Source organism: Astyanax mexicanus, chromosome 23 (genome assembly GCF_023375975.1).
Source record: "Astyanax mexicanus isolate ESR-SI-001 chromosome 23, AstMex3_surface, whole genome shotgun sequence".
In the NCBI taxonomy this organism is placed as follows: Eukaryota; Metazoa; Chordata; class Actinopteri; order Characiformes; family Acestrorhamphidae; genus Astyanax; species Astyanax mexicanus.
The window spans coordinates 21,516,462-21,541,450 of NC_064430.1; the positions used below are offsets into that span (position 1 = coordinate 21,516,462).

A 24,989-nucleotide genomic window follows, 5' to 3' on the forward strand; every position below is an offset into this window, starting at 1 on the left:
GGACCCCTGCTCAGACCTCATTTTAGCATGTTATATCATGTCTCTCGCCCCCTTTCCTCTTTCTCTCTCCTGCTCTCTCCTCCCTGACTTTATCTCATAGTCACACTGGGAAATGAAAGCCATGTCATGTATTATTTACTAAGGATGACGTCTTTTCCAGCCACACACACACACACACACACACACACACACACAGAATAATACAGTCAAGCTCTTTTCACTCCCCATTCTGTCCTTATCTCATCCCACCATCTCTATTCCTCTCTTTTTGATCCCTGAAATAGACACCACTGAAACAGGTGACATCACCTGCTTATTGATGTATTGATATATATATATATATATATATATATATATATATATATATATATATATATATATATATATATATATATATATATATTTATATATATATATATATATATATATATATATATATTTGCAAGTTGACACACCACAATGATGAACGTCCACAATGTTGGTTAGAAGCACCTGATTAAATATTCTCTGCACATTTACCGCAGAGTACGCTTTACAATAAGTGCAGGTGTGATTAAAGACACCACAAGCGTCCTGTGCACCGGATCTACGGTACCAGGAATATTCCTAATAGCATGGATATTTATTTTGTTGTCCTGTAATCCCCGGCCTGGTGAATGCACAGACTTGGAGACAGCAGCTTTGTTTAGACCGTGAGCAACATCTGCAGCAATTCATTGATTACTTTGCAGTATTAATGTCAAAAGCTCTACCATCGCTAATCTTGATTTTAGTTATTTATTCGTGGGTTTTATTGGTCAATTCAAATATAATATAACATAATATAATATAATATAATATATTAAACCACAGAAAAAATATTTTTTCTCCCTCAAAATTGGCGGCACCTGGTGTTTAAGGTGTTGAACTGCATGCGGAAAACACCTAAAGAAGTACTTTAAGAATAACAACTTTACGTAATACTTTACTTACATAATGTTTTGGGAAAAACTCCTTATTTAACGATCAATCTTAAGTATTAGTTAACGAAGTTCTTAGCGTTACCAAGCTTTCGGGAAACTCACCCCTGTTCTTTAGTGCAGCAGTGTGCATCAGGTATAAGTATTAGTACATTAGTGTGGTATCAGACCAGATACTGATACCAGAATTAGTATTCTTGCATCCCTGTTCAAAACCTTTGGTCACACGTTCAAATCATTAAGATCTGGTTCCAATCACTTCAATAGCCACAGGTGTAAAAAAACAAGCAACTAATCATGCAGACAGTCAACTGTCAGTGTAATTATAACATAGTTGTAATTCTTAATGATTTATTCTACTTACTATTATTTATTTTATGTATCTGTAATTTTGAAACAATTTATAAATTGAACCTAATTGAATTGATTTCAAAATCTTTAATGTATTCTTTAGCCCTATCTGGACGGGATTAGTTTATTAGGGGGACGTTTGTGAAAAATATTTCACACTTCTACTCAGTGATAAAACTCCTGCATCTGGACTGCAATTGAAAAAACAGGAGGACCAGTGAGTTTTTTTGGCGCTCAGTAGCTCCTCCAGTTCCACTCGCTGTTGTGTTTTTAATATATTAATATATGTTTAATATATGTTTATTAAACGCGATGAGACGAAACTCAGAGCTGTCAGTCCGGACAGGACTAAAATGAGAGTTCAGCCTGTAATTTTCTTAGAGCATGTCTGAGAAAAACACATAAATGGTCATTCCGGACAGCAATAAAATCACAGAGGACCCCCTCATAAAGGAGAAAATTACCCCAGGACCCCCTGAGAAACTAATCCTGCCTGGATAGGGCTTTTGTCATCCTTTCACTTTTTTTTCCCATTTTCTCCCCAGTTTAGCACAGCCAGTTACCCAACCCTCTCATTAGGACTTCTTTTATCACTAGTGATGCCCCAACACACCAGGAGGGTGAAGACTAGCACATGCTTCCTCCGATACGTTTGAAGTCAACCACCGCTTCTTTTCGAGCTGCTGCTGATGCAGTATTATTGCCGAGCAGCATCACAGCGCGCTCAGAGGAAAGCACAGCGACTCGCTTCTGATACATCAGCTCACAGACGCCCTGTGCTGTGGACATCACCCTTTAGTGATGTGGGGAGAGAGCGCCATCTACCCACCTGTAGGGAGCAGGGCCAATTGTGCTCCCTCTGAGCACCGGCAGCTTGATGGCAAAGCTGCATGAGCGGGGGTTTGAACCTGCAACCTCCTGCTCATAGTGGCAGCGCTTTAGACCGTTGGACCACTCTGCGCCCATCCTTTCACGTTTTTCGATTTTCATAGTCATAATCTGGATAAAGCTTTTTTTGTCCTGCAATGCCAAAAGCTCAGTGCACAAATACAGTATGTATGAAGTATGTATTTACTCAGTTATGGGATATAGAGAGTGGAATATAGAGTAAACCCAGAACATGTACAAATTAATTTTGATCAAAATACTTTCGATTATAATCAGCTGTAATTAACAATGCAAAATCAGATAATTAACTGCTATCTCTAGATCAGCACAGCAACCCCAGCAATCACACATTAGAACTCAGTCACCGTGCTAATCGTTCTAAATTAATATCAGGTTACACTGCCCAACCCCCCCCAACCCCATAAACACACACACACACATACACACACAATCTCACATGTGACCTAAATACTGCTGGCCTGCTGTAAATCTATCCAGGAATTGAAAATCCTGACTAATCCTCAAAACACACACGCAGTCCTCCCATGACCCAGGCTGCTGTTCTACACGTGAGATTCCTTTGACTCCATTCTAATGCCTAGTTGACTCAGTTTTAGCCCAGTATGTGTCGCTCTGTGGTGTAGTGTGATCTACTGAAAGACGCTCGTGTTCACAGACGAGTCACAGACACCCAGCATCTAGTGACTAGCGACAGATGATGTGATCACGCCATGAGGAAGAGAGGAACCATGTGTCCAACCAACATATCCTCTGAAAAACATTGCTAGTTTTGTGCATGCGTTTAGTTATTGCATGTATTCATAACAAAACATGAAGGACTGTGTAATTAGTGAACCCGTGCCACGGATCAGTCACACATTGTAAAAGCAACACCAACTAAAAGACTCGAGATTACAGCACATGTCACCCCACTGCTCATTGAGCTCCATTGGCTACCAGTTGATGCTCGTATCAAATTCAAAGCTCTTACAATCGCCTACAAGGTGATGTCAGAACAGGCTCCTTCCTACCTGCACTCGCTCCTGAAGGCTTACGCTACCTCCCGGCCGCTGCGCTCCTCCAATGAACGTCGCCTCGCTTTACCAAACAAACATTCACACAAAGCAATCCAGACTGTTCTCATACAGAGTTCCCCAATGGTGGAACAAACTACCTTCCACTACCAGATCAGGAGAATCTCTCACTATCTTTAATAAACTCCTGAAGACAGAGCTCTTCAAAGAGCACTTACTCTCCTAACACCTCTAACTAACTACCTTCTACTATCAGATCAGGAGAATCTCTCACTATCTTTAAGAAACTATTGAAGACAGAGCTCTTCAAAAAGCACTTACTCTCCTAACACCTCTAACTAACTACCTTCTACTACCAGATCAGGAGAATCTCTCACTATCTTTAATAAACTCCTGAAGACAGAGCTCTTCAAAGAGCACTTACTCTCCTAACACCTCTAACTAACTACCTTCTACTATCAGATCAGGAGAATCTCTCACTATCTTTAAGAAACTATTGAAGACAGAGCTCTTCAAAAAGCACCTACTCTCCTAACACCTCTAACTAACTACCTTCCACTACCAGGTGAGGAGAATTTCTTGCTATCTTTAATAAACTCCTGAAGACAGAGCTTTTCAAAGAGCACTTACTCTCCTAACACCTCTAACACACTAACTACTTCTAACCTCATTTCCTTCTTCCCCTCCTTCACTCCTCTATCCTATTATTCCCTTCGACCTCCTTTACGCCCTATCTAAAAATGTTTTACCTTTAACTTCTATTACTTTTGTATTTGACTATTGTAAGTCGCTTTGGACAAAACCGTCTGCCAAATGTAATGTAATGTAATGTACAGCACAGCCATACCCTGACCCTGACCACTATTATACAGCTAGAAGAAAACAATAAAAAAAATAATAAAAAAAAGCTTCCAATAAAGGGTTAGTTAGCACATTTTCACAGCAAGCACCCCAGACAGTGTACAGAGCAGCCTAAAGGACCAGAGTCAGTGGAGTAGTTTATTAGCTAGCCTTTGTGTTGTAGACTACTTTGCTGCTCAGTGTGGTTTTGTGTTGGCTGACAAATACAGTGCCTGCAGTGGTGTATAATTACATTTGTTTTTAACTTTTAACTAATTGAAACATGCATTCATCATTTTGTGAGAGAACATGCCTGCAAATGATACCAGGAGCAATGAGCCAATGTTTCATTCATTAAAAGAGATTAACAACTCTACATATCTTACTTGTGAATTTGAGTGATGTCAGCTTACATTTCACTGACCCTGCAATGTGACTGGCTGAGAGGCGTTTTATGAGTGATAGATAGATAGATAGATAGATAGATAGATAGATAGATAGATAGATAGATAGATAGATAGATAGATAGATAGATAGATAGATAGATAGATAGATGATCTATCTATCTATCTATCTATCTATCTATCTATCTATCTATCTATCTATCTATCTATCTATCTATCTATCTATCATAAAACGCCTCTCAGCCAATCACATTGCAGGGTCAGTGCAGGGTCAGTGAAATGCACTCTGTAAGCTGACATTAGTAGCTGGTAATGCACTGTAACTGAAGCTCTCCATGTATTACTCCACCACATACAGGTAACCTAGCAACAATACAGCACTTGCAAACCAAATACAAACCAAATGCGTTGTCATTATACACTACTGGGAGCCGCTGGATCACATAGACATGCAGAAACACCATGTCTCCAATAGGCGGCGCAGACAAAGACGCGGCGGCCCACAAATAAAAAAGCCCAGCGATTCAAAAATATGCATTATTACATACATTATCAAAACCTGAGGGTCCAACATCCATGAGTATCAGGCTGGACAGGTGGGCAGTCAGTAACTTGGAGAAAAACAGAGAGATAAAATTAGATATTAGATACATAAAATTGAATCAATTATCGCTAAATTAAAAGAAAGACTGGATATAAATCTCTTTTATTCACCTGACCACAAAAATCAAAATACAATTAAAATTGCTGTGTAAAACAATTTATATACATAAAAAAATCTATTAAATTTACTTATAGTTTAGGGATTGTAACTAAATACATGTTTTAGGTCTAATTAACTCAGGTTTTCAGTAAACTTTACTTGAATTACCTTAAATTATTCAAGTAAATAATTTTTTTTCCAGGTTTACAGTGGGAGAATTTTGACATTTCACGTTTTCTGGTTCTCCGTCCAATGACTCCACTGTCTCTACTGCCAAACCATCTGGGCATCCAGATCCGTCTCTGGTTATCTGTCTCTCTCTCACCCCTCCCCCTCTCCAACAGTCTCTCACCCAAAGGCCTTTTTTTCTTTTCATATAAATACATTTATTTACAGTATTTTTAAAGTGTAAGTATTTTCAGTGTCATGTGAACATGAGTTTATAAAATGCTGTTTTGAATGCTGTTCATTTATCATTTTATACACAAAAGAACTCAAAATAATCATTTTTTAAATCTTTTTATTTATTTATATATAATCTAAATTACATTTTAGATGAATCTGTGGACAGACATGTTGTGGGGGTGTGTGTGTGGGGGGGGTGTTAGGGCTTTAAAACTACCCCACCCCTACACCGGTGCTGTACTAAATAGTTTAGAGTAATATATTGCATTACAGCATTACATTTTGTGGAGTTTGGACACAGATTTTGTTTACAGAGTGTAGCAATCTGACTCAGATTGAGAGACACACAGGGTCAGGTCACAGTGCCCATTTAGCCTGCCCACACATACACACACTCACCATACACACTCTCACAAGACACACCACACACACACACACACACACACACACACACACACACACATACACACTCACCTTTATTTTAGTCACAGATATTTACAAGTTCACAATTGAAAAATATGAAGAGAAAAAGAAAACAATAAACAGCCTTTCATCAGAGAGTATAGACTGTGAAGTCAGGTAAGTGTAATCAAAAAGCACATCCCTTTTCAGAGGTGTAGCACAGTATCTTCTACCATCAGGGAAGAAGAACCCTGTACCTCCATTTTAGAGTGGTATTTTCTCGATTGTTTACACACTAATACTAGTGCTTGAGACACAATGACCACAACATGAAACTTAGGCATCACTCCCTAAACCAATTCTGCTAAACTAAAAGCACTATTCCTGCTTTACACTAAAATTGCAGTTCTTGTGCTTTTATGCCAACTTCACCCACTCTTGGCATTATTCTTTCAGTTGTCCTGTAAAGAGCAACCTCATGGAAGTGAAAAAAAGAAAAGAAACACTATGCAAATGTTGGTCACCCAAAATGTTTAAGCTCTTATCGATGTCTTAGACTTTAATTAGCTTTTTAGGAATAGGACTTTTTAGGAACAGGACTGTGACCAATGCCCAGGGTAAAACACAGAGAAATGGACGTCAGTAGACAGTGAGTAGACGGTGAGTAGATGTTGAGTAGACAGTATTTAGCTGTGAATAAGGGTTTAATTGGGCATAATGCCTCTGTTCCTATAATATTAAAGGACTTGTGTCACAACCGTTCAGTGTTTCTGATGAAATGGCTGAATGTGGCCATAGGACTCAACTGTTGCCTCAAAGTGAAATAAAATAGCTTAAAGGTTTAAAGTTTATAGAAAGGGCCGACTGTTCATGGCTGAATAATGCTACTTTTTCAGTGCGGCTAAATCAATTTTTTTGTGATAAGCCCACTTTTCACCCTGAACATCTTACGATTCTCATGAGGATGAAACCGAAACTTCACATGAAGTGATGATGTGTGCATATCGGTCACACAGCACGGACTGTTCAGAGAAATATGAGATATGAGTCAGTTCTAATGGAATTAAGAAACATCAGTTACAAAAAAAAAACATGGAGGAAGAGATCTACAAGTACAAGAAAACTGTTAGAGAGAACTGTGCAAGAGGATAAACTGAAAGACAAATCCAAAGCCCTATCTAACTGGAATAAAATCTTCAGGTAGGTTCAGCAGGTGCTGGAGTAGTAGTAACTGTTCCATTGTGTAGTGGATCAATTGTGTTGAATGTTTTACTGGCAACAGAAAACTGCTGAGTTGAGTAAAGTGTGTGTAAGCAAGGAATTCACCTGCTCTCTGCAGTGTTTCTTTGACCCAGTTTTTTTTTTCTGTGTTTAGCTCTGTGGTGCAGTGAACAGCTGTATAATGGATAAAGCTCCTTCTGCATGTTTAATCTCTGCTCTCTGAAATGTTCTTCCCCTCTGCTCCACTACACTCTACACACTGTATCAACACATCTCAAGCTGGCACTGACATTCTGTTTTCTTCTCCACTTGAGCTGTAACTGCCACTTGATTGGTGGCACAAACACAATATGGCCCGAACACATTTAGAGGAGGAATGATGGAGGAGGACACAATGCTGGTGGAAAACAGAGAGGCATAAAAGCTGAGACAGAGATTTTCTTCATTTGCATTACAGCATTTAGACACATCACACTTGCATTGCAATGTGAACATCCTTAAGAGTTTCTGATTGTATAAACTCAGGAGCAGAAGGCCTGTGATCCCAGTACCAGAGCCTTTCTTAAATCCTTCTCAACCTCCACACACTCCAAAAAACAGAGGTACGATATGAGTACTTTTTTGTACTCAAAGGTACACTCTTCATAATTGTACCCTCAAAGGTATAATATTGGTCTTTACGGGGTCAGATTTGTTCCCTCTGAAGTACAAAGTCATTTCTAACAGCAATAAGTACAAATTTGTACCATTTAACCTGCAGCCAAAAGGTACATTCAGTATTCTGTATCACTGTACTAATAAACAATATATATATTTAAATTGCACATTTTTTATTTGAAAGCTAGACAATTTTGGATCATCAAGTTTTTGAGCCATATTTAGTTGATGATAATGTTTATAATCTTTACTGGCACAAAAAACCATGGGTACAAAAAAGGACTTTCACTGAAAGGTACTTTCTTGTACCTCAATATAAGGTACAGCCCCAGCGACAAGCTTTGTACCCTTTTAAGTACAAATCTGTACTTAATTTTCTTAGTGTGCAGGGTTGTCATGGTAATTCTCTGTTCATCAGACCTATAGATGCAGACACTCATCAGCCTTCCAGCCTTATTCTATTAGCTTGTCTCACTTTGCTCTCAGTTATAAAGATTTTTAATACCTCTGATCTTTCTGTTGGCCATTGGGACTCTCTGTACCTTTAATGGAGAAAACCAGTTTACAGTAAATTACTATTCTTATTTGTATACAATAATATGCTTTACAGTTTATTACTGTAATTTTACAATCCTTTATTGCCAACGTTTATGCTGATAACTTACTGTACATTTTACAGTGTAACTTTGTGTGTGTGGTGAAAAAAACACCTTTAACACTTCTGTGTAATGTAATGTATGTCGGGTGTATAAAACACTGCTACTTCTGCAGACATGGGCAGAGTGATAACAGGGAAAAGTAAACACAGATCAGTTCAGATCGCTCTAACCTGGCAGTGCTCCTCTCCTCTGTGGGACAGAAGATGGACAAACAGATGGAATAAAGCAGTGAGAGGCACCAGAACTTTCCTTTTTCTGTCGAGAGCTTTCAGTGAAGACGAGTAGAGCAACAGAGTCAGGTACGTTCATTAACTCATTAACTCTGAACAGATTCATCGTGGCCCGCTACACCATGGCAGACTGTGCATCTTGTGATATCCTATGAACAGGGCGGTAGCCTTAAATCTGTAAAAATGTCTTATTTGCGGAAAAGATGTATCACTGTAAATCTGTTCTCTGTAAATAATATAGTTTGTGTGTTTGATTTGAAACTAAGTTATTCTTTTTCTTTCTGATATGAGACCCTAACCCTCCTGGAAATTCCTCAATTTCTTTCACAGTTTTTTAAATGGTAACTAAACCTCCTGATTTTTGCTGACTTCACCCTCAGCTCAAATTTGAAAAAGGCTAAAAAATTGGAGGGGTACTTTGGGAGGGTCACTGGGTGATGTATGGGTTTAGAGGCATGGCCAAAGAGAGAGCGATTTGGCTGAGCTGCAGCTGATCTGCATGTTGTGATGTGTCTGTTTAACAAAGTACACAAATACATCATACTTACCTATTGACAAGGGTTGTGATACAGGAGACAAAAGACAAAAATAAACAATAGAAGAAAACTAGAAACACAGAGTGCATGGGCAGACGCAAACATAACAGATGATAACACGCACAAGAACCGACACAGGAACAGGAAACACACGGGCTATAAATACACATTGGACTACAAACACTTTTAAGGGGGGGAGCTACAAATGAACACAGGTGAAAGTAATAAACTATAGGCGGGACACAGTAGGAACCCACAGGATAACCTGGAAAAATGCAAGACACGCAGAAAAGGTAAACAAAACACAGAGAAACATGAGCACAGACGGGCAACAGGGCAAGGACATGACACCTATAGCACAGGTGAACCTGAGAGGGCGCTGCAGAGGCAGAAATAGTTTTTTTAAAGGTAAAGAATTGTTTACAAAAAAGTTAAACAGGACTGGTACATTTCATCACTTCAAAGAAACACATTTCAGCTATTAATGTAAAAAAAAATATGGTATAGGGTGTAGTGGCTCTTTAAGGCAAATGGTGGGGCTAGATTCTTTGGGTACCCCTCAAACCTCCTATCCGAAAATCAGGGTGATACGAACGCTTATGAATATAGTTGCGACATGTATATATAACAGTAACATAAAAAAAAAAACAGGTGGTAGGGATAAAGAAGTTTCCCAAAAAAGTTGAAGACTAAACAACACATGTAGAAGCTTCCTAAATTCTATCCCTAATAACAGACTGTAAAAAGTAACATTTAGAATCTACTTTTTTACATTTGAAGCAACAATTTGCTCTACCTTTGTTTGGCTGAAATAAATATTAGAATTTATATTTCAAAAGTTGCATTTTTCCTATTGACCTCTGATGGCCTTTATTTGCATAATGGATGTGTCCCAGATATCCCAGATATATTATTGAAAAAGAATGCGAAATTACAAGAAACATTTGTACAAGTGTGTAGTCTTGTACACCGTTGCTTGCCTTGGGTATTCAGTTATATTTTATGTAATGCTTCACTGTTTTTCTGCAGTGTTGTAGGGAATAAGAGCAAGTTACCATTATCTTTACTGAGAAGAGTCAGTTTATGCTGACTGAGAATGGAATGAATATAACTGTGCCGATTTAACAGTGCAAACTGTTGCTTCAGTTTTTTTCAAGCCATTATAGAAAATATTTTGTTACAGTACATTATAGAGTAGAAGCAATGTAAAATAGCAGTTAAATGCTGTTGAAATAATTTACAGTAGATAGAATACAGTAGATGGCTCTAATTGAAAAGTAACAGAACTCTCTCTCTCTCTCTCTCTCTCTCTCTCCCTGCAGGTATGAGAGCATGTCGGTATCGCCGCTTGCAGGGTATGTGTGCCTTGTTGCTGTGTGTGTCGTTGGTTCTGCACATGCTGGTGGCTTCGTTCATCCTGTCTTTATACCCCCCATCCTGCAAGTCCCCTCAGCCCCCCGGCTGTCAGCCATACACCAACCTGACCTCCACCAGCCTGACCCACTCTGAGAGACGAGGAGCACACGAGGAGCATGTGGAGGTGATGGACCTCTCCAGCCTGGAGGCTCTGTTCTCTCACCCGCTGTATAACCTGCACCTTCCCCCCTCTCCCGACGAGGACTGGCTGCTGAAGGTCCGAACGAAGGGGTCAGAGGAGCAAAATGCAGCGCAGTGGTGAGAGCGTTTGTATTTGTATATTGTTTTGCAAGAAAAGGTCACAAACTCTTATATTTGGTTGGACCGCCTTTAAGTTTGATTGCAGCATGCATTCACTGTGGCATTGTTTCGATAAGCTTCTACAAAGTCACATGATTTATTTCAATCCAGCATTGCATTAATTATTTTTTTACCAAGATCTTGCAGCAGCATTGATGATGTTAGAATCTGACCACTGCACAAAGCAGCTCTTCTCCATCCAGCACATCCCAAAGATTCTCAATAAGGTTAAGGTCTGGACTCTGTGGTGAACTCTCTCAAGCCATGTGTGAAAATGATGATCTCATGCTTCCTGAACCCTGAACTCTTTCACAATTACAGCACCATGAATCCTGGTATTATCATCTTGGAATATACCTGTGCCATCAGGGAAGAAAAGAAAAAATCCATTGATGGAATAACCTGGTCTATATTCAGTATATTCAGGTAGTCAGCTGACCTCATTCTTTTAGTGGAGTTATGTGTCATAACTAAGTTTTGGGAGTGAGCCACGCCCTCACTCCTCCCACTTCCATCCCTATTTAAACCGTCACTTCCTCTCTACCTACTCATTGAACAAACCTCGCACCCACCTCCTCCCCATCTTCCTCCTTCTTTAATTTTATTCTCTTCTCATGTTTCTCTTAATGAGAGGGGGGGCTTCGGCTTCACGCTTTACAGCGAAGCTGCCCCGAACTCCATCCCAAATACTCTGAGTTCGCTCCCCCTCTTTCTTCTTCTCTGCCCAATCAAGGGCGTGGGTCAATACTAGCAAAGCACATACTGTTGCTGAACCTAGACCTGCAGACCAACTGCAAAATCAACCCCACACCATTTACTTACTTAAATCCAGATGGAGACTTTTTGTTTAGCCACACAGACCCTCAAACACAATGGCTGTATATGTACAGTAAAAGCATACAGAAACTGTTTTATTGAGAAACTGTAAAACTGTGGAAAGCAATGCATCTTGGGATGCCCTATGGAAATAGCTGCCACCTGTATTTTTAACTGTAACATCTGAGAAAAAGCAGGTGGTTAGACTGAAGAAGTTCCTAACAATATACTAAACACCAGTTAAAAACACGTCAAATGAAACAAATTCTATTCAATAATAGACCGTACAAATTGAATGTATTTGCAGGATTTTGGCCAATAACCTCTGTTAGAGCCATAAATAAGATTTCATATTTGTTTTATTTGTCTTTGAGTATTTTGTAATAATTGTGTTAATTCATGTAGGTAATCCTAATGTCAGTTTAATTGAACAGTAATTTTAATTCAGGACTCTTTTTTTGATAGTGAGCAAATTATGCTCTTGAGCTGGTAGAGCACTAGCTGATTGAGTGAAGGATTGGAGAGCACAAATTCACACAGTTTTTTGACCGTGCTTACTGTGTTTGGAATTATTGGAAGAAAAGTGTAAAAAAGAAGATTTTGGATTTACATTTTTCTTATATAAAGACTCTTTTTTGTTGAACTCACAGTTTCACGCGTCTATTACTTTTCTCAGTGCTCTTAAATCCTGAATGACACAGATACTGGATCTGCTGCCATAACAACCTCCTTCTTTCAGTAAGAGCATTGAAGATTGGTCATCACTGGCTCTTTCAGCACGACAATGATCTGTACCTTTAATAAAAATTACATAGCTCTCCATTCTTTGTAGGAGGAAAAACTTGACAAATCGGCAGTGTATCAAATACTTATTTTCCACACTGTATGTATTGGATTTCAATACCACATTAAAGTGGCCAAAATCGGAACTGGAAATATCTCACTGCCATAAAAACAACACATCTGTGTCACATGGTGTAAAAGATAAGATTTATGTCACATTTACCTGCTGTTTTACCATAGCCGTCTAGATTGCTTCATTTTAAACTGAGGTAATACAGTAAAGGCAAATTACAAAAATAGATCTGCTGTTTAAATACTTATGGTTCTAAATTACAGTTTTCTGACTGATTGTAATTTAAGCCTCTCCTCTCTTCTCGCTCTCACTTTACTTTGACAAGACACATTAAATGTTTCTGTCACTTTATCCTCCTCCCATTCAGGATAAGTAACAGCAAGGAGGGCTACGACCACATCGACTGGAACAGCAGTGCAAACACCCACCCGTCCTGGCTCCAGTTCCATCTGGGCATCTCCCGCTGGCAGCTGTACCAGCACAGAGACGACAACCTGCCTGTGCTCCTTAAGCAGATAGCAACCAGCCGCATCGTCAGTGCAGGTAGCTAACAGTAACAGTGACAGTTATAGTACCTCGCTGACTGTTCAGATTTTGTAGGAGCTCCTACAGTTCCTAAAGGGAAAGAAAGATGAAAATGGTGAAAAAGTAGTGGTTGAGCAAACCATTAAAAAAGAGATGGAGTACAGAAACCCCTAGTGGAAAAAAGATGGAATTGCTCATGGAGGTTATACTGAAAAAAGTGTTCCCTTTTCTCAGTTTCTTGTTGCTTATGTTATGTTTAAGTTATGTTTACTAATGTACTTTAACCAGCTTTATTACTTAAATTGTACTGAGTGTTTGGAACATCCACATCCACTGACCTTCAGTATGTAATCTTGTCAACAAGGGTTTTCCTCCCTTGAGTATACAGTTAACATACAAAAAAGAGAAAGAGGATTGCTAGTGCATTTTCTTTGTAGCTACTGCTAGTAACATTTCTGGTGGACTATTTCTCCATTTCACTAGAATATCAATCAAGCTCAGCATGAAGTCACACCTCACAATAAAGAAACACCCAACCCAACTGGCCACCAACATCAATAGACGTTCATTTCAAGTTGAACGTTGGTCATGACATCAGATGACAAAAAATGTACTTCAGGATAAAGTCTAATACTGTTACGTTCCTGCAGGGAATAAGCTTCTTGCTGCATTACCCATCATACTGCTGGGAAACATCTTAAAAAGCCTGCCCAGGTCATGAAAAACATTAATAAAAAATGTTATAAGGGGTTAGTAAATTAGCTAAACACAAGTTAATTGTGTAAAATGTAAACAAAAGCAACTTTTTGATTTAAATCCACAGTTATCACACATTTCAGCAGTAAAATAAGGAAGTAAATGTTAGTAAAAATTGTGCATCTTATTTATTAAAAAAAATTAAGAAAATTTAAAAAACTGATAGTAAATTTAACAGAACATATATTCAAGTAAATGCTGCTGGTGCTTCCCCCACCACTACCCCACCATCACAGTGCAGAATATCAGGCACATCTTGTGAGGTACCCCTCTTACCAAAACTGCTCCACGAAAGGATAACTAACTGGTCATGGCTGCCAAAGACTCAGGCTCATGATCATGAAGGTCCCATTCCATCACTTACAGGACTTTAAAGATCTACATTAATCAACATTAAGCAGGTAGTTTTAATCGTAAAATAAAAGATCAGTGCATATCAGGATTATATCTGGATAGAAACTATCACCTTTAAAAAATATAGAGACGTCCAAACACACACACCCCATCCCAAATACAACAATCTCCCGTTCTGTGTTTTCCTGATGTAATTTTGCTTTTATTAATGCATTTCTTTTTCAGTTCAGAAGACAGGAGGAACCCAGCTCAAGTTGGTGATGACGTTCCCGAACTACGGACAGGCTCTTTTCAAGCCTATGAAGTAAGTCCAACACGTACAGTACGTACATTTCACACACGTTTGTTGCTGTACAGAACAATGATGATGACGACAGTCTCTGCCCTCTCATGCCTTTTTTAATCCCTCGAGGCATGAATATGGGCTCACTTAAGTTACTGAATCATTTATAGCAGCATAGCCAGCCGCAGTTAGCAGTGCTAGCCAGCCCCAGTTACTAGCGCTAGCCAGCCGTGGTAAGCTGTGCAACCAGCCCCGGTTAGCAGTGCTACTCAGCCCCAGATAGTAGAGCTAGCCAGACCTGGTTAACAGCAATTCCCAGCTGTGGCTAGCAGTGCTAACTCCCTAATACTCTGTAATTCATGAGATTATCTTCACTGCTCATACTTGATGGCAATGGTCAAAGCCAGATGGAGGCTCGAACCTCCATCCCTCAAAACACACAGAAAACAAACATCCAGACTCTTCTCTGTGCTGGCACCAAGGTGGTGGAATGAACTTCCACTTGTTGTCAGAACAGCAGAGTCACTCACGGTTTTCAAACGTCGACTGAAGACACATCTTTTCAAAGAGTTCCTAAACTAATCCAAAAAAAAAATGTTCCTAAGGTTCTAAACATGATCAAGCTTTGTGTATCCCTTGATCCTAGTCTACAAACTAGCTTTGGATATTTGAAGTAACATCGAAGCACTGTTGTAATTGGCTCTGGATAAGGGCGCCTGCTAAAAACCTTAAATGTAAATGCTCCTTACAACCTGAGCGGTAGATTTCATACATAAGGTGCACCGGATTATAAGGAATGCTGACGATTTTTTGGAAAATTAAAGAATTTTAGGTGCGCCTTATAGTCCGAAAAATATGGTACTTATTAAAAATGTGTTTTTACTATGCTTGCTTCACATTTTCATTGCCTAATGACAACATCTACTTTTACAAGTAACAGGTTATCAAAACCATATACTTCATGTCGCCACTGTCCAATGAAAAACACTTATCTCGAAAAAAACAAACAGCAACTTTACAAGAGAGAGAAAAAACCCCTGTAAACTTTCAATGAAAGTTATTTGGAAGAGTTTTTGTTGGTCCGTTCATCAAGAAATTTTGGCACAGTGTGAGGGACAGTTTGTCTGTTCAAATTATGTAGTGAACTAAAAATCGACAAAAATGGAGATAAGTGTTTTTCATTGGACGGCGACGATATACTCCTGCATTTTGTAAGAAATTAAAATTAACTTTAAGACAAATCGATTGGTTGGTATGGTATGGTAGTTTTTAAATCTGTTTCACTTAAATGAAATCAGAAAGAATTCTAAATACAAATCAGTTTTATTCACCTAAGTGTAATGTTTAAACTAAAATTAACATGCAAAGTAACTGATATAACAACTATGTCTATGCCTGTCCATGTTTTTGAGCATGTGTGGTAGCCGTGCGCACCTTTAATTGTCCTTCACCATGAGATAATATTGTGATTCATGAGCAGCTGAATAGGGAAAGTGTTCTAGTGAATTTTGCAGATGCTGTAGGTAACAGGAACTGATACTGTCCTTCAGTGTTGCAGTGAACTATAATAGGCTATAATTAGGCTTATTGCCTCATCAGCCGTGTTCTATTTTTACTGCAGACAACAGAGGCACGAGGAGACCAATGTGAACCTGTACTATTTCTCGGACTTTGAGAGGCACAATGCTGAGATCGCAGCTTTTCACCTGGACAGGTACACCAAGGACACATCCTATAAACCTCAGTGAACCTAATGCCTCCTGTTTCTCTCTCTATCGCCATGGGCAAAATATAAGGCACCTGTGGTCAAGCTTAAATAAGTATACATTTCCTACAGCCAACATCTATATCCAGTATTTTACATTCAGCCAGTATTTATTAAATTTAGTTTAAATAGCATAGTTACTTTAACTTCTAATTTGTAACTGTTGGGCAATCAGTTAAAGAATAGCTAAAGAATATGAGTAACTGTTGCTTATACAGGCAAGACTAGCCTGTGTTTTTGTTTTATTAAGAGTAACTAAACTAAACCCCCTGATTTTAGCTGACTCCATCTTCAGCTCAAATTTTAAAAATGCAAAAAAAAAAAAAAAAAAAAGGGGGAGGATTAGCTTGGGAGGGGCACTGGGTGATGTATGGGTTTAGGAGCGAGCCAGAAGGAAGAGCTGATTTGGGCTGAGCAGTGTGCCACTGATGGTGGTGAGACACAGATGGTTGGATGCCAGAGAGGGGGGGCTGATCTGCATATTGTGATGTGTCTGCAAACCAAAATACAAAAGACACATCATCCTCGCCTGTAGCACAGTTGAACCTGAGAGGGTGCTGCAGAGGCAGAAATTACCGCACACTGATGGTGAGACAGTGATAGGGACATGCCCATAATACAAATACTGATGACACCAGGAACCAATAGAGAAGATGCATGGGTTAATATGGTGCTACATTATTTAAGTTAAATCTTCGAAGATACAGCAGCTAAAATAAACTTCAGTGAGTGGCGAGTTACATATTATGAATTGGTCTGCTCAAGTTTATTTAGCTATAGAATCTTTCATTCAAAATTACAACTGTACTAAATGACATTTAAAAGGAGTTAAATCCTTAGAATATTATTAAATAATGAAGTTTACTAATGTTAAGTGAGAAGTAATGATGTTAACTTTTAAAGTGTAGCTTGGCTAAAACATCTGTAACCCAGTCTCACGCTCTTTCTGCCTCTTTCTGCTGTTTTTTTTTTTGTAAGGATTCTTGGTTTTAGACGGGTTCCTCCAGTCGTCGGAAGGCTGATTGACGTCATTAAAGAAATTAAAGATGTAACTACAGATCATAAATTGGCCCGGACCTTCTTCAACTCCCCAGGTTATCTCTACCTTCAGAACAGTTAGAAATGTAGGGTATTTATATATATACACATCTCTAGAAAACATGTAGAGACCACTTCAGTTTCTTTTATGTTGCTACTTATAGGTTTATGTTTGAAATGAAGTTCAGTCAATGAAATGTTAAGAATTTTGAAAGTATCATCAAGTACAGTCGTAAAGATAATCAAAAACATTTCGATGAAACTGGCACTCATCAGGGCTGCTTCAGGAAAGGAAGAGCAAGAGTTACTTACCTTTGTTGCACAGGATTAGTTCATCAGAGTAACCAGCCTCAGAAACATCAAGTTATCAGCACCCCAGATAAGAGCCAACTAAAAGCTTCACAGAGTATTTTTGTTTGTTTAATTCTGTTAGTTACAACATGATTCTTTATGTGTTCCTTTGTAGTCTGGATGACTTTATTATACATTTGACATATTATACATTATACTTTGATTAAGAAGACATGTCCAGACTTTCGACCGGTACTGTAAACTTATAAACAAACCTTTCATATGTGTTGCAGTTTGGTAGTTTCTGACTGATATAGCTTTGCTGTAATGTACTTAGTAAATCAGATTTAATCAGATACGTCCATTCCAAACTGCTTTTCCCATTCAGAACATATTCTACTCAGTTCTGTGTTTTTAATAGACAGAATAGTATTGTATATGTGAGAAATTAAGAAAGTGCTCTAAGCTGTGGTCTTCTGGGCTTTTGTGTTAACCTTCTTTGCTTCCTCATCTCTGTATTCGTCAGTGGGGAACACGTGCTTCTACGGCCAGTGCTCGTACTACTGCTCCACAGAGCACGCTGTGTGTGGTCGACCGCAGGCTCTGGAAGGCTCCCTGGCTGCCATGCTGCCTGACCTGACCCTGGCCCCCCGCCGCTCATGGAAAAACCCCTGGAGGCGCTCTTACAGCCGCAGCAAGCTTGCACTGTGGGTGGAGTGTGTGTGTATGTGTGTGTGTGTGTGTGTACATAAGAGTGATGTTACTGTGCAGAAAATATAGAGTAAGTTCTTTGATATGATGTGTAAAAATGATAACACTCTGTACCTAGAATGGTACAATGGGTTGTCACTGTGGCAGTTACCCTACAGGATACGGATATAACTTTTATTAAGGGGCAAATGTGTTCCCTGACTCTATGTGCCTTAACCCCTAGAACCCTACGGACGGATTTTCAGTCCAAAATCGTACCTTGTGTTCTCAGCTTAATTACTCAGGAATCTCTTCGCACATTAACATAATCCATATATGGTTAGAAAGGGCAGAACTTACTATTTCTAAAAATAGTGATGACATCCCAGTGCGTTAAAGCTAAATCTACAAGAAACCCACTGAGAAAACACCTAAAAAAGTGAGATCTCCTTCCCCAATCAATAGTATTTACCTTTAGTGCTTTGAACATATTTATATGATGTTTCAAACCAAATAATATCAGTAAATGACTGAAAAGTGTCCATAGAAAAAGTGTGAAACTACCTGCTTTACTCAAACTAAAGCTAGGCATGCAGCACACTACTTTATATAGTTTTTTATTTTACTTGCACATTTTTGCTAAGTAGTTATTTTGCACTAAACATTTTTATTTATTTAGACTATATAATTTACATTTTTGTATATAGTTTCCTTTAGTGTGTCCTGATCAAAATACTGAAAGGCATAGGCTGCTCTGAGTGTCAGGTTTTTAGTATCTACATGTATCCTAGAGGTTTATCTGATTATCAAGAAAATAAATAACTCCGCCTGATGCTCTCCATGTATTTTAATAAGCCATGTAATGAACTATCACCAGTATTCTTATGCTTTCAACTCACATACTCTCTTGTCTACCCATTTTTATAATTAAGTTAATAACGTAATTTTGGGAGTTTGATCAACACCCTTACTCCTCCCACCCTCCGACAAATATAACCGTTCCTTCCTCTCTACCTGCGTGTCGAACAACATCGCACCCACCTCCTCCTCATCTTCCTCCATTTATTTCTCCCTTTCTCTTCCCGTTTCTCTTTGCGTGGGGGGGCTTCAGCTTCACGCTTTTCTAGCAAAGCTGCCCCGAACTCCTGCTCAACCATCTGAGTTCGCCCCCCTCTCTTTTCCTTCTCTTTCAGTTAAGGGCGTGGGGAAATACTAGCAAAAGATATCCTAGGTGTGAATATATTTAAAGTCTATACATTTAAAAATAAGTAAAAAAATTAGGTGCTTGGAAAAATGTTGAGCAAAACATGATCAGTTTCAGGAAAATATAACAATTCTGCTTCCTTTTACATTTTAAATGAGTATATTTTTGAGCAGCCGTATGGCTTCTGGAGTAAAAGAGCTCAGGGCATGTGACTGTCTGAGGAAAGCCATTCTCAGCAGCAGAGAAAGCAATAACTTACACTTATCCCAGGTAGGGGAAGGTAGGGGGAACCACTGCACACTGATGGTGAGTGTCAGAGACAAGAAGACACACCCATTATGCAAATAGATGGTGTCAGTATCCAATGGGAAATGAAGCAACCATTAATGTTTCAGTTATTGAAAGTGCAGTACGTTAATTGATAATCCACAGTATTAAATAAAAGCTCTCAACAACCCTTAATAGTAAATTTCAGTGATGTAAAATTTCACAGTAGATTCTTTCGAAATGGTTTAGTTGAAATAGTGTAGAAGTCAACACAAATTGGAGATAATATGCTTCTAGTAAGCTAAAAGAAAATAATCTGACATAATATATTTTACTGAGGCTATTGTTATTTTTTCCCAATTTGTGTCTCCCATAAATAGTGCTATACATTCTTAATACAAGTGATATAAGTATTTTCAAATCTTCATATCTTTGTACCTACACAGGTGTAAAACAGTACTATGCAAGGTCAAACATGTATCTCTACTGCTACTGATGGGGTACAGTTTCATTCTTTGAAGTACAGAATTTGTACCATCATGTACCTTTATTAACCACTAAACCCTAAACCATGTATTTTTTTTAAATAGCTGAAATAGATTCTTTTAAAGTAAAGTAATGTAACAGTCCAGTCCTGCCAAAAAAAATATAAACATTTCCTTAAAAACCTTAAAAAATGTATTGTGGTAATTCTGCTGCTGCAGTGCCCTTACAGGTTTAACTGTGCTATAGGCAAGGATGATGTGTTTGTGTATTTTGGTACGCAGATGCATTACAATATGCAGATCAGTCAATCAATAATATCGCCCCCCCCCCCCCCCCTGCTGACGTCCAACCATCTGCGTCTCACCGCTATCAGAGGCACACTGCTCAGCCAATCAGCTCTCCCTCCTGGCCTACCTCCAAACCCATACATCATCCATTGCCCCTCCCAAACTACCTCTCCCATTTTTCAGCATTTTTCAAATTTGACCTGAGGGTGGAGTCAGCAAAAATTAGTGGGCTTAGTGCACCTTTAATGATAGTGCACAATACTCTTATTCAGTTATAAGGGTCAGTACACCAGCATGGGCCAAGGGGGGGCAAGCAGAGCAATTTTGTTCACCCCATCACATGACAGTGCCAGTCAAAGGGCACCAAGACGATAAATCAGCATTCATTTGACAGCTCTACTGTGTAATGATTATAGGACTGTATTATATGATTATACATTGTACTGTATTATTGGTTATCGTTTTCGTTCCTGTCCTGGGATGACATTATATTTTTCAGGTGGGAGAACACCCCAACATACTGCAATGCTGTAAAAAAGACTCCGCCCTACGACCGAGGAACAAGACTGGTGGATCTCATAGACATGACCATCCTGGACTTCCTGCAGAGTAAGACCTATGGGTTCAGGCTGTTTGTAATTTCCTATCATATCTCTATTCACTTTTTTCACTATTTTCTACTGTGTTCTCTGATTGCAGGTAATATGGACAGACACCACTATGAAACGTTTGAGATTTTTGGCAACAACACATTCCTCCTACACTTGGATAATGGGAGAGCGTGAGTGTTTGGGCAGTTGCAACCTTACAATCAGTTAGGAATATACATTATTTTATCTGAAGTATTTATTCAACCATGTTTGTTCCAAACACTTCCATGGCCACAGGTTCATGGTTACCTGGTATTATGAAAGTTATTGGGAGTAACAAAAAACTCAGTGTGGCCATGTAAAATGAACAGAGCGGATTGAACGGATTCCCATGGTCAAGCAGCTGCATCCAAGTCTTACATCTCCAAGCGCATTGTAAAGCGTTGGATGCAGGGGTGTAAAGCTCTAGAGCAGTGGAGATGTGTTCTCTGGAATAAAGAATAGAAGTCTGGCAATCTGATGGCAGGAAAACAGTACTTGTCTGACTACATTGTACCAAGTGTAAGGTTTGGTGGAGGGGGGATTATGTTGTTGGGTTGTTGTTGTTTTTTTAAGGAGTTGGGCTTGGCCCCTTAGTTCCAGTAAAAGGAACTCTTAATGCTTCAGCATACACAAGAGCACAAGACAAATTACAACAATGTTTTTTTTCTAGCTTGGGAGTCAGTTCCTCATATGTATTGGTACTAATCTTGTTCTCTTTGTTTTGATGTGGCAGGTTTGGTCGATACTCTAAGGATGAACCCTCCATACTCACCCCTCTGGTTCAGTGCTGCAGGTAAATCTGACTTCACTCTGGAGGACACATCCACTTTTTCTCTGTAGATCTGGAAATGATCTCAATGTTCACTCTGTACTAGGAAATTTCTCAAAAAATTACATGATCAAAATGATTAAACAGCACATCTGATTTTGGTTAAATATCCATAATAGCAAATTTATTGTTCACCAGCTTTTGGTAGCTGTCAACTGTAAACTTCTGGTTGGATATTTGACCATTCTTCTGAGCAGTAAAGTTGACTGTTAAATTAACTCAAGGTTAACTTATGGTCCCAGATAACATATGATATAGTGTCAAAAAAGCTCTACCACAAGAGTTAAAGGAACAATTAGTAATAAATACAAGCGACTCTAAAAAGAAATTCACACTTGATAGAGATTTCTGCCCCACCCACTCTTCCACAAATGCAAAACTCACATGAGTTGCCAGATTAACACACAGTGGCAATCGTCAACTAATCTTCCTCTGTAGCTGATCTGTAAATACATATACATCTCAATGTCAAAAATTTCTATCTCTGCTACTACGCTAGTTGGTTAACTAATCTTTACTGAAGCTCATTGAGTACCTGTTTAGCAGAAAAAAACGCCCATTTCCATGGCTGCAGCACACTGTTTACATGCTGAGGTCTATACCTGGCAAACCTGGGTGTGGAAATGGAACCTGGAGAATGGAAGTAGGCAGATTTGGAGGATAAAACCTACACAGATTTCTGTGATGTACGGATAAGAAACAGGCAAGATGGCTATTTTTCTAAAGCAGCTCTTTCTGTACCTTTTCTTTCTTCCAGAATTCGTCGCTCGACTCTTCTGCGTCTGCGTCTGCTTTCCCTCCCTCATTACCGCTTGAGTGACATGATGCGGACCTCCCTGTCCCAGGACCCTCTGTTCTCTGTGGCCCCCTTGCTGGCGGAACCACACCTCTCTGCGTTAGACCGTCGCTTAGCAACAGTACTTAAGACCATCCAGCATTGTCTGAATCAGCAGCACAATGATGTCATTTATGATGACATTCCTGACTATTCAGACTAGGAGGGTTCCTTGTGGATGAAGGCTTGGTGACACAGTTCTGCAAAAAAAGATTAAAAAAATTATTAATCCACAGTCTTGTGGGGCTCTATGAAAAAGTTGTATTTATTGGCAAATGAGTTTTTTTTTATGTTTTTTCTTTGCATTTCAGATTTTCATGTTTAAAAAAAAAACTATGTTTTTAGAATTGTGTAAATATAAAATAAAAAAAATAATAATAAAATAAATAAAAAAATAAATTATTCAGGATTTTCATGGGCCCCTCTCCCTACACGTTTTATCGCCCAGCACTATGTAAGAATGTCATTTTCTGTTTGTTATGCACAGAAAAAAAGACTCCAATATTCTACTATAAAACCAATTAAGCAAATAAATCCAATTTGGTAAAACAGTGTTTTTTTTTTCTTTTTTGCATTGGATCATATTGCTTTGGAAGCCTGTGCACTAAAAAAAAATAGTGTGCTTGATCTACTTAAAAAATCATGTCAACTTTTTGCATCAGATAATTAGGTATATCAAGCAAGAGTCATTGTATTCACTACTTAATTTTCTCCAGTAGTGCTAACATACTTTTTCAAATAGTTAAAAAAAATTACAATACTTTTTCAGGTATTGTAAACTTAAATTTCCCATGTAGTGTCAATGTACTTTTTCAAGTAGTGTCAATGTAATATTTCTAGTAGTATCAACGTAATTTTCTCTTGCAATGTCAATGTACTTTTTCAGGTAGTATCAATGTTCTCTTTTAAGTAATGTCAACTTACTTTGCTCATGTAATGTCAATGGACTATTTCAGGTAGTATCAACTACTAAATTATGTTGACACAACCTAAAAAGTACATTGACACAACCTGAGAAAATTAAGTAGGTAATACAAAGACTATTCCTGCTTAATCTACTTAATTACCTGATGCAAAAAGTTGACATGATTTTTTTTAAGTAGATCAAGCACAGACTTTTTCAGTGTAGTCAGTGCAGTTTTGTGATTGAGCTGTGCATTTAACTGATAATTAATTATTTTAGATTTCTATATTTGAAGTGGATTAAGAATAACCAATAATATACTCTCAACACCCATAAACTCAGCAGGTTACAGTTAGGAGCTCAGCTTCTGTCTGCTTATCCATCTGTCCCCAAAAGAAAAACAAAACAAAACACAAAACTTGTTAATTTAGCTGCTCCTTCAAAACCTGTTAAAGCATAACACCTGAAGTCCAACATCTTGGAGTTTATCTTAAAATTAAATTGTATCACTATGTCTCAAGTGTGTGATTTTTAACACAAATGTGTATGGAACCCTTGCTTCAAACATATACCAACTGATTTTCAGGCAAAAAAATGTAACATAATTGGTCTTATTCTCCACTTTTAAAGATTTCCACCAGAAATTTTACACTTAAATGTAGAGGCCTATTGTAAGATAATAAATGGCAACATATGCATTTTCATTATTGATTTTTTTAAAACCACTTGAAGTAGGGCTTGGAGATTTAAAAAGGTTGCTTAAAGTTACACTATAGCCCTCATAACCAGGTAAAGTTAGCTTAAAGTTACACTACAGCCCTCATAACCAGGTAAAGTTAGCTTACAGTTACACTACAGCCCTCATAACCAGGTAAAGTTAGCTTACAATGATTGAAAAAAAGCTTAAAGTGAAAATTTAAGGTAAACATAAATCTATTCAGTAATAAACACTAGTTACTGGGCTAACAGGCTTGTTTGCAGCAACCAAATAGCAGAAGCTACAAAACCTGCTTTCTCTGTAGATCTGGAAATTATCTCAAATAATTACATGATCAAAATGATTTAAGTAGTCACAGACTTTCCTATATCATAAATAAACTTATATTTTGGTGCCCTTACTACAACGTAACTAATAAAACACCAAAGTGCTGTGGAATTACTTATTT

General features: G+C 38.4%; 1 protein-coding gene across 1 annotated transcript; it reads left to right on the plus strand.

Annotated features, from left to right (window-relative positions):
* The first annotated feature begins 8,696 nt into the window (after positions 1-8,696).
* Positions 8,697-23,177, plus strand: fam20cl (family with sequence similarity 20 member C, like). Its single transcript, XM_007236034.4, has 11 exons — positions 8,697-8,822; positions 10,612-10,963; positions 13,045-13,220; positions 14,538-14,616; positions 16,217-16,309; positions 17,339-17,454; positions 18,216-18,396; positions 21,123-21,232; positions 21,323-21,404; positions 21,989-22,048; positions 22,842-23,177. The coding sequence occupies exons 2-11, from the start codon at positions 10,614-10,616 to the stop codon at positions 23,080-23,082; spliced, it is 1,488 nt and encodes a 495-aa protein (XP_007236096.2). The 5' UTR covers positions 8,697-8,822; positions 10,612-10,613; the 3' UTR covers positions 23,083-23,177.
* The last annotated feature ends 1,812 nt before the right edge of the window (positions 23,178-24,989 follow it).